Below are 16620 nucleotides of genomic sequence, written 5' to 3'. Positions count from 1 at the left end.
TTATGTTTGTCTGCTGGTGCTGTAAAGAGTTTTCCAAGTTTCGGGCAAATTAAATATCTTTCATCCTTTTTCCTAATGTGTGTTTCTTGTAGGCATATTATGTCGGCGTTTTGTCTAATTAATTTAGTTAATATCCTTTTCCTTTTAGATGTTGACTTTAAACCATTTATATTAATGGAGAGGAGTTTCTTTCTTATCTCCATTTATCTAGGTCTGTTTAGTTTTTTGTCTAGTGGTGATTCGGTTTTCTTCTTGCTGTTGTTGTGAGATTGGTTCTTTTCTCCCTGGTTGTGGTTTATCGTTCCCTAAATTTTGAGGAAGTCCTTCTTTTTGGTTTCTATGGCATTACGATCATCCTGTGGTTTCCTTTTACTTTCCTCCTTGGTGTATTGGTTATCCGTGCCTATTAGCTGATCATGAAAGTCTTGGGCCTGTTCTATAGAATCTATTTTGATTTTTCTCTCTTTCCAAGTTATTAACATCCCTTCCGGGATTAACCATTTAAAAGGAATTACTTTTTTATTTAAATAATTGGCCAAAAATTTATAATCCTGTCTTATGACCCTCACTTTCCTTGGGATTTGTTTTAGGATCGTAACCTCTTTACCTCTATATGTTATTGTTTCTTCTCTGGACATTTTAAGAATTAGGTCTCTCACACACCTCCTTGTGAAACGAATATGAATTTCTCTCGGGCAGTTATGGCGTCTAGCATAACTTGTGCTGACCCTATACACCTCATCAAATTCTTTGATTAGATCGTCTTTTTCTTTCCCTAACCATTCAGCCAATAGTTCTGCCATTAATTGTTCTAGTTCTTCATTTTTCGCTTCTACCACATTTTGAAACCTTAAATATACCGCTGCTTTATCCATTTCGAGGTGGACCAGGGAGTCTTTGGTTTCTCTAGTTACATTTCTAAATTCCTCCTCTATCCTTTCAAAGTTTGTCTCCATCCGTTCTGTCCTACTCTCTATTTCTCTTATCTTAACTTCGTTTTCTCCATAGCCTGTTGCAAGGACCCTATCTTATCCTCCACCTTAAGTAAATCTGCTTTCATTTCCCTTTAAGCTTTCCCATCTCATCTTTTAATTCGCTAATGTCCGCTCTGGTTTCTTTGTGATTCTTAATCATTATTTCTTGCATCTTAGACATTGCTTCTTGCAAGGATAGTAGGATAGCTTGTATATTAACGTTAGAGACATTGGACTGTTTTTCCCCTATTAGAGATTCTTCAATGGTTTTTTGGATTGTTGGTGAGGCAGAAGTTAAAGTAGTTGTTAGGGTCGGGGTGGTCTTCCTTCCCGATTTCAAAGCCATAGTTGTCGTGGAGGTCATCTCTCTTAATATTTGTTTTTGTTGTTGCACTATATTTGATATATTGTCCCAGATCACCATTCAGTGTTTAACTCCTAAAATAAAAATTATATTCTAATACTTCAATCAAATATATAGATAGGCAGCCTGTACACCTATATTATAAAAGGTTGTCTAATAATATATAATAATCTTTATAATTAATTTATATACTGAATATCAATATTAATCACCAATAATACATCAAATCCAACCCAGTTACTTCTTTAAGAATTAATCTTAAGTATTCTAAGTAATCTAAATCAACACTATTTTTCACTCTTTGTTGTTACTATTTAAGACAATCAAATCAATTGTCACTGAAATCTATAAGGACAATATACCTTTTTTCCCCTTGAGTAGGTAAATTTATCAGACTTTTAAGGGGTTAAGATAGGAAGAAGAAGGGCTGAAACAATGGGGAAAGAGAAGAGGGAAAAGTTTACCTTAATTTCAGGCAGTCAATAAGCAAGGGGCTAGAGGTTCAAATTGTAAAAATAGTGCCCAAATGGTATTATTAAAGTATTACCAAATAGAAATTCCAACAAATAAAGAAATGTGATAAGAGAAAAAATAAAAAATAAACTTTATAGTCAGTCTTCAAGCTAAAGGTTTAAGTTTTGAGTTTCTTCCCAGCACTCCGGGAGCGAATGGTATAATGTGCTGACTAATCGCAATAAGAAGTCAATCCTTCCCAGCCTTCTGTTGGTCTCTTCCTCCTTCCTCCTTTTCCCTTCCGGTTTGAGTTCAATGTGCAAATCTCCTTCACCTATTATTCCCTCCAAAATCCAATAGTCATCTCTTCTTGATCGCTTAACAATCTGTCCTCCCAAATGTATTAAATAAAGCCAATAATCCTATTGAGCTCAGTTCAGAGAATTAATAAGTCACTTTCAGTGCCACAATTTTTCCTCCTCTGTCACCTCCTTCTTCTCAAATATTGTCAAAAAGTTAATCCCAAATGCCAAATCACTCACAAATTCAAGTCTCCAATCTCCTGGTTTCTGATGTTCTTCCTCTCTCCCCAGAGGTTTCCTTTCAAAAGCTGTAATCCACACTTTTGCTCTAACGATCATGCCTTTCTGCTGCAATTGTCACACTTTCGTTTTTCAAGCTGCTTTTCTGGCTGCTTTTCTCTCTGCTTCCACAAAGTGCTGCTCACAACCAGGAAGAGAAATCTTTCACCCCACTGTCATTCTTCAATCTTCAATCTTCAATATTGTATTAAGCTCTTTCAACACCTTTTCCTGCTCCGATCTTGCAGGCTGTCACTATCTTGCTTAGTCAGTGGCAGACCGGACTTTGGAGCCGCCATAAACCTGGCAGCTAGCTTTTCCACGCTGGGCTCAGGAGCTCTTCTCTTCGTTACCAGGGGGTTGCCTACCCCCACCCTGTAACTCGAGATTCTCCTATACTGACACGAACCTCTCCGGGGTTTGTGTATTCCCTGGGGATCGCTCCAGACGCTAGAGAAGGTAACCGAAAACCGCAGCAGTCTTCTCCACCTCTGCACGTCCCTGTCCTGCCACCAGAAGCGCCACAATCCAATGACAATTAAATGGAAAGGACAAAGAAGAAGATCTAGATGGACGTTAAATAATACTATATTAAAGGAAAAAGACTTCATACAGTGGATGGAGAAAGAACTGGCTTTCTTCTTTAGAGAAAACAAAAAAGATACATCAATGCAAAACGTATGGGATACAATGAAGGCATATGCCAGAGGCTTGATAATAGACTATGCAAGGAAAAGAAATACCATGAAAAGACTAGCCTCTAAGGCATTAGAGGATGAGTATAAAGGACTTGAAAAAGAGCTACAGAAAATGCCACAGAAAAAGGACATTAAGTTAAAAATGGATATAATTAAACATAAAATGGGACTAATGAAAAAAGAAGAACTAGCAGAACATCAGAGGTGCGAAACAGAACTATTTTGAAGATGCAAATAAACCAGGTAGATTGTTAGCATACAAATTGAGAAAGCAGAAAGAATCAAGGAAAATATTGCAATTAATAGATGACCAAGGCCAAGCTTGCTATGGTAGTAAAGAGAAGAAGGAAATTATATGAGACTATTATGGGAAACTAGAGAATATTGATGAGGAAAGAGTTAAACAGTACTTACAGGATGCTAATCTACCCCAGATACCTACAGAGATTGCAACAATGTTAAAAAGCAATATAACGATGATGGAGTTAACTGAAGCACTTAAGAAGCAAAACAATAGAAAGGCACCAGGCCCAGATGGACTTCTGGCAGAATTTTATAAAACACTACAAGAATAGTTGAACCTTCCATTGCTAGAAGTTATGAATTAAGTTATGTTAAAGAAGAAGATACCCAAATCATGGTCAGAAGCTTATATCACACTTGTTCCAAAAGAGGAGACCGATCCATTACAAATTAAGAACTATAGACCTATTTCCCTACTAAACGCATGATTATAAAATTTTGCTTCAATATTGGCAGAAAGACTTAAAAAATACTTAAACAATTTTATCCATCCTGATCAAAATGGATTTCTGCCAAAGAGACAAATTAAAGACAATATGAAAGTAATCTTGGACACTTTGGAATACCACGAGGCACACCCTGAAAAGCAAATGGCTTTGATATTTTTAGATGCACAGAAGGCATTTGATAATGTGAATTGGCGATTCATGTTATTACAGCTGGAATGGATGGGCTTTGGTAAAAAATTTATTCAAGCAATAGAAGCTATATATCATAACCAAGCGGCAAAGGTAATGATAGAGGGAGAACTGAGAGACTCTATTGATATAAGAAAAGAAACAAGACAAGGGTGCCCACTATCACCTTTGTTGTTTGTGTTAACTTGGAAGTGTTAAACAGAAATATTACAGAAGAAAAGGATATAAAAGGAATGAAAGTTAAAAGGAAGAATTCAAGTTGCAAGCATTCGCAATGATCTGGTTTTCATTTTAGAAGACCCACTAGAAACAGCATCAAAATTGATAGAAAAGATAGAGGTATATGGAAAGGTGGCTGGTTTGAAAATAAATAAAGATAAAACAAAGATCTTGACAAAGAATATGCTATCAAGACAAAAGGAAGAGCTGGCGGATGTACTGAAAATTCAGGTCATGAATAAGATCAAGTACTTGGGGATACATTTGACAGCAAGATGCAGCACACTAAAAGAGAATAATTATATCAAACTTAAGCAGCAGATTGCGCTAGATTTGGCGAAATGGGAAAATTTACAACTGTCATTAATAGGGAGAATATCAACAATCAAGATGAATATACTACCCAGAATTTTATATTTGTTCCAAACCATTCCAGTTAGGTTTGGAAAAGATTATTTTGAAGATTTAAATAAAATTGTGTTGAAATATATATGGCAAGGTAAGAAAGCGAGAATAAAGTTAAAACTTTTGCAAGTTGCCAGAACAAGAGGAGGATTTCGTTTGCCTAATTGGGAGTTGTATTACCAAGCTACAAATTTGATGTGGGTTAAGGAATGGATAACATTAAGAAATACTAGATTGTTGACATTAGAAGGTCATGATCTGTTGTTGGGGTGGCATGCTTTTCTATGGTATAAAGGAACTAAAACACAGGGGTATTTTAGAAGACATTATATAGGGGAATCCCTGTGGTTAAATTGGGAGAAGACTAAAAGGCAATGTTATTTGAAAATTCCAGTCTGGCTATCGACTATTGAAGCATTTTCTTATCCTATAATATATAAAAAGGAACAAATAGTTAGATATGGTGAAATATTGAATGAAAAGGGTGAACTTAAATCTATGCAAAAATTAGAGGAACAAGGTATAAAGATGAATTGGTTTTCATGTGTGCAAATATATTCAAGGTATGACAAAGATTCTAAAACAGACGGTTTCTATGATAAACTGACTGATTTAGATAAGATTTTGACAGGTACTGATGAAAAGGAGATTAAAAAATTATATGGATATTTATTAGAAATTAAACTAGAAGAAGAACAAGTTAAAGAAACTATGATTGCTTGGGGGAAGAATTTTGGATATGGGATTGATCTAGAGAAATGGCAAAAATTGTGGTCTCAAAATTATAAGATGACAATGTCAACAGCATATAAAGAAAATTTGTATAAGATGTTTTACAGGTGGCATTTTCCCCCGACAAAAATAGCAAGAATGTTCAAGAACAAATCTGAAAAATGTTGGAAATGTCATCAGATACCAGGCTCATATTACCATATGTGGTGGACTTGTGCGGATGCCAAAAAATATTGGACACGTGGTTGGAAAAAAATGACAAAAAAACATATAGACTTCAAACCAGAGATATTTTTATTGGGAGTTTTGCCTGAAATATATAGTAAAGAATTGAAATACCTGATTGTAAATGTATTAACAGCGGCTAGTATTTGCCAAAAACTGGAAAAATGAGAAAATACCATTACAGGAGGAAATCATTAAGAAAATATTGGAATGTGCTGAAATGAGTAGATTGACAATTGAAATCAGAGAACAAGATGATAAACAATTTTTTAAAATTTGGGATCTATTCTATGAATGGTTAGACAATAAAACATGGTAATGAAATATGTAGATTCTTAAAAAATAATAAATATATAAAGATGTATTCTTTTCTTATGTCTACAAAATGATTGTAGGATAGAGTTGAGATGATAATATGAACTGTCATAAAACAAATTAAGTAAAATATGGATTATTTTGTAAAACATGAATGAATAAAAGTATAGTCAAATGATTGATTAACAATGATATTAATGTACTTAATATTTGATTGAAAATATGAAAATATGTACAATGTAATTGTAATTGAAGACTACGAAATGGAAGCACAAAACAATTTGTAAACCAACCGACACACTGTATGTATATAAATGGAAGATGGCTTGATGTTTTTATGTTTTGTCTGTCTATGTTTGTCTTAAAAACCAATAAAAATTTATTTTAAAAAAAAAATTTTTTTGCCAATATGTAAGACAGAGCATTTATTTGTTGAGATTTGAAGTTGCCATTTGTTTGACCATTCTGATACATAGTCGAGGTCTTTTTGAAGGGTAGCAGTGTTGTCTGTGGTGTTGAATAGAGAGAAAGAGAACACAGTTGCTCTTAATATGATCACAGAGGTCATTTATGCAGAGGATGAAGAGAGTTGGTCCTAGAACACTGCCTTGAGGGACACCACTGTTGACAGGTATATATGCGATGAAATTGCAAATCTGACAGATAAAAAAACTATTTAAATGAGAAAAGAGTATTTTGGAAAAGATAACAATAAAAGTATTTGTAATTATAAATTTGTCAGTTAATAGGGTAATATAGATTATTACGAGGAAGGGGGAACATTGATACTTTTTATTAGGCGAATGAATATTGTTATTTTTATTTTTAAAAGAAATATTAATGTTTAAGAAATATATTTGAAATAATTGAAATGAAATGAGAGGATGTTTAGATTGAGACCAATATCAGACACCAGGATCAATTTGTTTGTTCTTTTCTTCTGTAAAAGTTGGAATGGAAAAGGTAATAATAGAACTAAGTAAAAATTGGATAAAATAGGAAGTTGAATGTAAAAAATGAATATATAACTATTGTCATATTTGCATGTAAAAGTGGTGACCCGGAAATATGTTGTCCACTGAAAAGAGCCTTTTTGTTTTGTAATTCATATGAAAAACTGAATAAAACTTGTTTAAAAAAAAGAATTTAAATACAAAAGGGATTTATTTGATTAATGTTAAAACAATGGCTTATTAGTTTTGGTAAACAATTTTTTACTAGGACTGACTATTTAAACAGTGGCAATGGGGGAAATTCTTCAAATAGAAAATAGAGATATAAATATATAAGGAATGATTCAAATTAAATATAATATAGTTGTAATACATTGGTTTTTAAAAACAAATAATGGGTTGCTATTTTGGTGATGTTTAATGATGGTTATTTTTGGTAATGTTTGTTTTAACTGGGATTGGACTTTGATTATTTGAACAGAAGAAATTTGTTTATATAGAAAAGGAGATGTAAATATAAAAGTAAGGAATCAAAGTGGGTGTAATAATTTATTATGTAATACTTATTTTTGATAAGTTCCTACTGATTTTTTTGCTGAATAATATGGAGAACTTGGATATGGATGTTTGTCATAAATAGCTACATATAAAGTGCAGTCATTCTTAAAATAATAATTTAAGTACCCTCTTATCAGGGATGAAATTCAAAACCAGTGAAATTCACCGGTTCTGTGGACGTGGCTTGGTGGGTGTGGTTTGGTAGCCATGTGACTGTGTGGGTGGGTGTGGCCAAATTGACATCACTTGGCCTCTCTCATGTCTCATCTCATCTCTCTCTTTCTCCTCTTCTCTCTCATTTCTCTCTCTCTCATCTCTCTGTTTCCCTCTCTCATTTCTCTCTCTTTCTCCCTTTCTCTATCTCTCTGACACTTTTTTTTTTTTTGGGGAAATCAAAGGTTTTTGCTAAGCCGAAACCACTGCTTGACTGGAGATGGGGTAAGGAGGGTCTTTGGCAGGAGGAGAAGTGTTGCCTCCCCCCATCTCTTCCCCCTGCCCCTTCCTTACTGTACAGCACCAGCACTTGGTGGCCATGGGGCTGGAAGAAAGTCATGACGATGGGATCCCTCCAGTGCCTTCTCACTCACCCAAGCTCCCGGTGGTTGACTTAGCCAGGCTAAGTGGGTGCAAGCAGTCCCAATGGGCTGGCTCTCCCTGGTTACTGCGGAAACTGCCGCCAGGCTCCCTTCACAGGCAGCAAAGCACTCACTGCCCTCTGGCAACCACCAAGCCTCCTCCTTCCCACTGGGCGTGCAAGCACTTCTTGTTAGGAATATAAGTCACCTAACAGGTATTTGGGTTAGAAATATATAAACCGGGATAAACATTTGAGTACTATATCTTTAAGGGAATGCAAGAGCATGCAATTGGGTATGGTTTCTCAAACAGCCATAAGATGGAGTCAGAAACCTGGATTGTTTGGTCTGAGTCTCAGAAGAGAGTGCAAGTGTATCTCTGTTTCCTTCTGTTGGAAAATATTGCCGTTGCTCCATTTCTTCTAATTGACTGATATTACTGGATTTAATGTAAGTCTGATACTGAACTGTTTTTGACACTGGAATTTGATATTTCAATTATCCCTGGATTGAACAACTGACTGATTTACCCGTGAATGACTTTTGGATTGTTTATTTTGGACTTTGCTTAAACCTTTCTGGAAGTAAAAACCTACATTTACTGTACAGTGTATCTATGTACTGTGTGTGTATTATTCAAACACTTCTCTCAAATACGTCTTCCTGTATGCGCTCATTCTCCTAACGGGGAATTACCTCAACACTGGTTATGGGCCCAGGCCATACTAGGCTCAGATAACTGAGAGTTAGTGTGAATACACAGTACTGTATACAGACAGCTGTTTACTGTTTAATTGTGGGTTACTATCCTGATAAAGATGGCACAAGTCACTTCAACATGTCTATCACTGATAACCCGGTTGGATGGAACAAACTATGTTTCCTGGTCTATGAAGTGCAGTCTACTTCTGCGTAGAGAAGGTTTATGGAATGTAGTTCAAGACCCACCAGATGTAAATGCTTGGGATCCAGAAAATGAGGATGATGCCAAGAAGCTTGCTGACTTTAAACAGAACAACGAACAGAGCTCTTTGTATAATTGGACTAACACTGAGTGACCAGCAGCTAGTCCATATTCGTGGAGAAGAGTCTGCTGCTAAGTGTTGGGAGAATTTGAAGAGGATTTATGTTCGTGACAGTGTAGGTGCACACATACATCTTACACGTAAACTATTTAGAGCACATCTTCTAAAAGGTGGAGATATGTTAGCTCATTTAAACTTCATGAAAAGAACTTTTCAAGAACTACATGAAAAAGAACTGATATTTTCAGAGCTGCATCAAATTTACATCATTCTTTCCTCATTGGATGAAAGTTATGATGATTATGTATCTTCACTGGAAGTCCTGCCCAGGGATAAACTGACATTGACTGACATAACTGGAAGATTGTTAGAAGAAGCAAGAAGACGACTGGATAGGGACCAACTGAGGAAGGAACAACCACAAGAAGAGGATTTATCTTCAACTGCCTATACTATTAGGAAATGTTTTTCTTGTGGGGCTAGAGGACATATAGCTAAATTCTGTAAGAAGGGAAAACAACAGAATACTAGTAAACACCAGAAGGCTAAGAAGAATGTTTGTTTGGCTATGTCTAGCAATTCACCTGTAAACCATGATTTGTGGGTTGTTGATAGTGGAGCATCACAATGAATTACTAAGGGTAGAAACAGGTTTGTAAAGATGCCTGCAAGTAAACAACATGTATCATTGGCAAATGGATGGAAGATTAAAGCATCAGGTGAAGGTACTGCATATTGTTCTTGTATAAACGAACATTTAACTATGCTATATGTACCTAAACTGAAATTTAATTTATTATCAGTAAGGGCTTTAGTTAATCTTGATTATGTAGTAACCTTTAGGGGAGATAACTGTATAATAGAGAAAGAGGGTAAAAGTGTTACTGCTAAATTAGAGAATGATTTATATGTAATACATGATGATCAGTTGAAGATGGCTAACTCAGTTTATAACAATGTTAAGCCACATGATGAATGTATACATTTACTACATAGACGTCTAGGGCACATTAATTTCAAAATGCTCAAACAAACTGTTGAATTGTCAGAGGGAGTAAAAATTGAAACCTTGTAGCAAGTATTTACACTGTAATGCTTGTAGTCAAGAAAAGAGTAAGGTTACTCCAGCAAACAGACTTAATGGGTTTAAGACCAAAGAACCTTTAGAGGTTGTTTTTGCTGACATAATTGGTCCTAAGAAACCAAGTTTAGGAGGTGCCTGTTATATTTTGAGTATTATGGACCATTACTCACGATATGGTTTCTGCTATCTTATGAAAAACAAAACAGAAACATTCCAACATTTCTTTAATTGGCTAAGGTTTGCTGAGAGAAAAATGAAAAGTAAAGTAATTACTTAGTAACTGATAATGGGACTGAATTTGTTAACAAAAGATTCCAAACTATGCTGAAATTGGCTGGTGTTGAGCATAAACGTTCTGCACCTTACAGACCACAACATAACTCATTTATAGAACGAAGAGGGCAAACATTACAAGCCATGGCTCGCATTATGTTATCTGATTCAGGTTCACCTGAAACACTGTGGGGTGAAGCCATAATGTGTAGTAACCATGTTTTAAACAATGTAGTTAATACAACAACTGGTGAATTGCCATTCACTTGTTGGCTTGGCAGAAAACCAAATTTAAGTTACCTACACACATTCGGAGCTCCAGCATGGGTGCATATTCCCTCACAAGTAAGACTGAAAGGGCAACATAGACCTAAGAAGTTATTTTTTGTGGGTTATGAGGCCAACCATAGAGCATTTAGATTTTGGGATCAAGACACATCTCATGTTTATTGTAGTGCTAGTGCAAAATTTCTTGAGCACGTTGGGTGGGATAAACTGGAACAGGAATCCAGCAATGATACTATTATTGACACCCAAATAGTCCCTAAAGATGATATCAGTAAACAACAAATAGCCATTAAAGAGAAAAAACGGGAAGAAGTAGAAGAACAGGAGCAGGTGGCACAGGAAAGTCCACCAGTAAGCCCTGTATTACCAAGACGTTCAACCCAAGTAACACGACCACCTGATAGATATCAGGCTAGTGTTGTATGCCAAGTGAATACAGTTCCAAGTAATTATAGTGAACTAAAACTGTATCCTGCTAAGGATCAGGCTGCTTGGCAGAAAGCAATAGATAAGGAACTAGAATCATTAAAAAGACTGGAGGTATACGAAAATGTTAAATTACCACCAGGTAAACATGCCATAGGATGTAAATGGATATATAAATTGAAGACAGGTGTAGATGGGACTGTTACCCATAAAGCCAGGTTAGTAGCACAAGGGTTTAATCAGACAGCAAATGACTATGATGAGGTGTTTGCACCTAGTCTGAAGACTACTACATTAAGGGCAGCATTAGTGTGGGCAGCTAAAGAGAAATATATTGTAAACCATTTGGATGTAGAGACAGCATATCTGCATGCACCGTTGCAACACACTATATATTTAAAGAAACCTTTAGGTCTCAAAAATGATAATACTGATAAAACAACTGATTACTGGAAATTGAAAAAGAGTCTTTATGGTTTAAAGCAATCAGGATATGAGTGGAACCAATGTATAGTCAAAGAATTAACTAAAATAGGCTTTGTAGCTGGCATGGCTGATCCATGTTTGTTTAAAAAGGAAAGTAATGGTATAATGTCATTATTGTTATTATTTACTGATGACATAGCATTAATCACCAAAACTGAACAAGAAGCTACTGAGATAATTTCACTATTGGAAAAGAAATTTAAGATAAAATAGTTAGGAGAAATCAAACATTATCTTGGTTTAAAGATAGATAGAACTAGGGGAGGATACAAAATCTCACAAGCAGAGAAAATTAACCAATTACTAAAAAGTTTTAAAATGGAACTTTGTAAGCTGGCTAAGACACCAATGAGCCAGGAGTTTAGCCACAGTGATGTTCAAAGTCCTGTTTTTGATAAGAACATTTATCGGTCTTTGATTGGTAGTTTATCTTATCTCAGTAATTGGTCAAGGCCAGATATTGCATACACTGTTAATCAATTAGCAAGATTTAATGCTGAGCCAACTGAAAGGCAATGGCAAGCTGCTAAATGTGTGTTAAGATACCTGAAACAAACAATGCATTATGCATTGTATTTGGAGCCAAAAGATGAACTGAATTTAACTGCATATGCTGATGCAAGTTTTGCTACAGACATAAATACACAAAAATCTACATCGGGTACTGCTGTATTATTGGGAAAAGCATTGATTGGATGGAGATCTATTAGATAGAAACATCTAAGTTTGTCAACAATGGAGGCTGAATTCTCATGTTTGTCTTTATTATGTACAGATTTAGTTTTGTATAAGCAATTATTAATTGATATGGGAATTAATGTAACAGATTCTATTGTTATTTACAAAGACAACCAATCAGCAATACAGATGGCTTCAAATATTGCTGTTAAAAGAAGAACGAAACACACAGATTTAAGATACTTAAATGTGAGACAATGTGTGCAAAGTAAAATGATTAAGCTAGAATACTGTATGTCAGAAAACAATATAGCAGATCATTTTACAAAGGCCCAAGGCTCTATAAAGCATAAGGCTAGCTGTGAAGATTATGGACTTAGAATGTAAGGTTGTATATATTGTCTTACCCAAAAGGGGAGAACGTTAGGAATATAAGTCACCTAACAGGTATTTGGGTTAGAAATATATAAACCAGGATAAACATTTGAGTACTATATCTTTAAGGGAATGCAAGAGCATGCAATTGGGTGTGGTTTCTCAAACAGCCATAAGATGGAGCCAGAAACCTGGATTGTTTGGTCTGAGTGTCAGAAGAGAGTGCAAGTGTATCTCTGTTTCCTTCTGTTGGAAAATATTGCTGTTGCTCCATTTCTTCTAATTGACTGATATTACTGGATTTAATGTAAGTCTGATACTGAACTGTTTTTGACACTGGAATTTGATATTTCGATTATCCCTGGATTGAAAAACTGACCGATTTACCCGTGAATGACTTTTGGATTGCTTATTTTGGACTTTGCTTAAACCTTTCTAGAAGTAAAAACCTATATTTACTGTACAGTGTATCTGTGTGCTGTGTGTGTATTATACAAAACACTTCTTTCAAATACGTCTCCCTGTATGCGCTCATTCTCCTAACGGGGAATTACCTCAACACTTCTGGTGAGGAAGAAAAGCGTGGTGGTGAGGAGGCTTGGCAGATGCCACAGGGGCAGCAAACACTTTGCGGCTCCTGAGGGGGGCACAGGAGATCATGCCCTCCCTCGCAGGCCAGGAACACCTGGGAAGGACTCCAATGTTGTGCTCTCCTGCATGCTAGTCTCCCTCCCTGCATGCATCAGTCCACCCACCAGTGGTATCACTCATTGCCGACATGGGTGCAATCGGGTGGGTGTGGGCAGGGCCAACCAGGGGCAATTGTTAGTTTGGTGAACCCAACCCAATTGTCCCTACCATCTCGTGTGAGGTAGTTTGAGGTGGTTAAATTTCACCCCTGCCTCTTATTAGGAATGAAATATGAAGATTTTTAAATGCTAAATATCTTAAACTTTGAAAATGCTTCAAGTCCACATTTCAAATGGGGGGGAAATTCCATAATTGTAGAAGTGTCCTTTTGAATACTATACCTTCTTAATCTCAGACTTCAAATTACATGGATTACTCTGCTGACTGAATAAAGATTTCTTGAATCTCTCGACAATTCTTCTTTTCAAATTGCAATGCAGAGTTGGTGGCAGCTGTTTGAAAATGCAGAAAACTTTTGTCATATAACTTTATACTCATATGTTAATGAAAAACACATAATTAATCATTCTTAATTAGTAAAGCATCAAGAAAAACAGCAAGTAACTTTTATTGTTGGAAAATATATTTTATACTATTTATTGTGCATTTACCTCCATATAACTTCTAATTTGTTAAGTACAGTGGACTGTTCAAAGCATTTCATATTCATAAGGTCACTAATCCTGTGAACTATTGCAAGTTATATATATTAGTATCACTACCCATATTTCACCGTGGTGGGTTGAGCAGTAACTTTTTCATGGTTGCTTAATAGAGCCATAGTAAAACTGTGGACTTTCAGACAACTATAAAATTTACAAAGTACAAAAGTACTTTCAAATGCAAAGTATCCAATGTAAAAAATGATACAAGAAATTATAACTCTCTGATAACTTTGAATGAACCATTTGTAATAATGCTAAATAAAAGTGACAAGCCAACAAAAATAGAACAAATAATACGGTCTTGCACATTTTGCTGAAAGACATTGTTTTCCTTTGTTCATAAAATTTTTCCCTTTTTAGACCTCTGTATCCTCATTAATTATCTTTCTAATCAACAGCAAATCAATTTAACCATTTCAGAATCAATTCCAACTGAAATGGGTACTTGTATTGGTTACTAAAACATTATTTCTGACCAGTGGTGGGATTCAAATTTTTTTTATTACCGGTTAGGTGGGCTTGGCTTATTTGGTGGGCATGGCTTGGTGGTCATGTGACTGGGTGGGTGTGCTTGTTGGTCATGTGACTGCATGGGCATGCTTGGTGGACATTTGACTGCGTGGGCGTGTCTTGGTGGTCATGTGATTGGGTGGGTGTGGCCAACTTGACCTCACTCATGTCAAGGGGTGCCTTGCCTTGGCCTCTCCTCACCTCAAAGAGATACAATTTCCCTCTCTATTTATGTTGTGGTTAGCTGGCAGCAAGACTAGATGGCTGAGAAGAGCAAGGACTCTGATGAAGGGCCAGGACCATCAGGAAATGGACTGAGATTGTGGGGGCTGGCAGCAGTGATGAGGGTTCCCGAGGAGCCTGTGCCAAGTGCTGCGTGCATGAAAGATTGCTTGGAGAAAAGAACAATTACAGCAGCACAGGCAACTCAGGAAGTAAGGCTGCAAGGTAATGGCCCCTCCCTCAAGAGGATAAAAGCCAGGTTTGGAAAAGCATTCTTTGCAGACAAGCAAAGAAGCTCTGAAACTCAACTGGTAGACATCTTAGTTTGTGTTTGGATAATTTTATAAATTAGTTCTTATCTCTGGCTTTTTTGGCAGCCTTGACAAACAACTTGGCAAGGCTCTTTCTTGTCGCAGCTAATTAGTGGAATGCAGCCTTCAGAACAGAATTCGTTATTAAACCTTAAAAGATGGGGGCTGCTGTATTTGTCTGTGTTTGTTCTTTGGGAACCCGATTGGGTCAGAACGATTTATTTACTACTACTGAACATCCACAATACACTATTTAATCTTATGTATATATGCCATATGTGTACATACATATTACATAGTATAGTGTGTGTATAGGCACACAAAAAGATACATTATCTACTATATATATATTGTATGTGTATGTACACACACACACACACACACACACACACAGAGCTCTTCTAAAACTATACACATTCAACCTCACTGTTTGGAAAAACACACCCATAGTCCACTTTCTGCCACAATTTAACTCTAACCTGTACATTAGAACAGGGGTCACCAACCTTTTTGGACCTCAGGGACCACCAAACTCATAATTTTAAATCCCAGACCAGAGACCCTGGGAAAATCCCAAAAATGTCTCAGGAAATTCCCACCCCATTTTCCTATCGATTGACCATTCTTTATTTGGGATTGCAGGATGCAAATCTCCAGCTCCATTCTCAGGGGAGAGAGAGAGAGAGAGAGAGAGAGAACTTTGGCTTCATGCAAGGAGAAAGCAGCAGGGAGTCTTTCTTTCTCTCCCCAAACTCTGCCAGAAATGAGTCCTTGTGAGATTTGTCACACCAGCGCAGCCTCTAGGAGCAGGATGCTTTGCAGGGCTCAAGGCTCGACTTCTGGAGGAGTTGAGGGAGAGAAAGAGAGACTGCTGCTTTCACTTGCCTCAGCAAAGCAGGCGAAAAAAAAGTGGAAAGAGCAGCCTGGTGGTTAGGTGGGCGCGTGGGCGGCGTGGGGCCAAGTTTCCCTCCCTCCGCCCCTTTCCCCTCTCACTACCTCGTGTTCTTCACAAAGCAAGTGATGCAAACCTTTGTGTTCCCACGGAGCCATGTGGGTGGTGCAGCCTTGTGTTCACATGCAGCCTGGATTAATTGCTTTGGAGGATGCTTTGGGGTGGCGTTTCCCTCTTCGGACCATCAAATTTTCTCGCGAGACCACCAGTGGTCCCGGCCCACTGGTTGGCAACCACTACATTAGAGGTATTGCACATGCCTTCAGATTTACTTCCTCCAGCCTGCACATGACCATTGGACCCAGGAGATGTCATGGATTGAGTAAAATGTGAGTGAAATTCACTTAACAACACTCTTGCTTAGCAACCAAAATTTTGGGCTCAATTGTGGTTATAAGTGAAAGATTATCTCTGCCTTCCTCTGCATGGCAGCCTTGTCCTAGTAAACTCTCTGCCAATTTTCCTGTTAGAGGCACCAAAATAATCCAGATTTGAGGTGATATAAGGTCTCCTTCTGGAGCAGAGGGTTGGATTAGATGGCCTCCAAGGGACTCCCTCTAACTCTGTACTCTTCTATTATTCTGTGAAGGATCTCTCCTGCTGGAGCAGGGGGTTGGAATTAGAACAGGAATCTTCAAACTT

The 16620-nt window shown here is 36.9% G+C and overlaps 1 protein-coding gene across 1 annotated transcript in view; it reads right to left on the bottom strand.

The window, feature by feature from the left end:
• NEK10 (NIMA related kinase 10) overlaps positions 1–16620 on the bottom strand; it is a 238999-nt gene that overhangs the window by 19088 nt on the left and 203291 nt on the right. Inside the window, exon 33 of the mRNA XM_087946352.1 lies at positions 13660–13770. Coding sequence (XP_087802478.1) covers positions 13660–13770 — 111 coding nt within the window. The remainder of the gene's footprint in view (positions 1–13659; positions 13771–16620) is intronic.

Source organism: Notechis scutatus, chromosome Z, assembly GCF_049901735.1.
Source record: "Notechis scutatus isolate UNSWTSFEM ecotype Mainland chromosome Z, rNotScu1.2, whole genome shotgun sequence".
NCBI classification, from domain to species: Eukaryota; Metazoa; Chordata; class Lepidosauria; order Squamata; family Elapidae; genus Notechis; species Notechis scutatus.
This window is presented reverse-complemented; position numbering and strand designations above follow the sequence as displayed.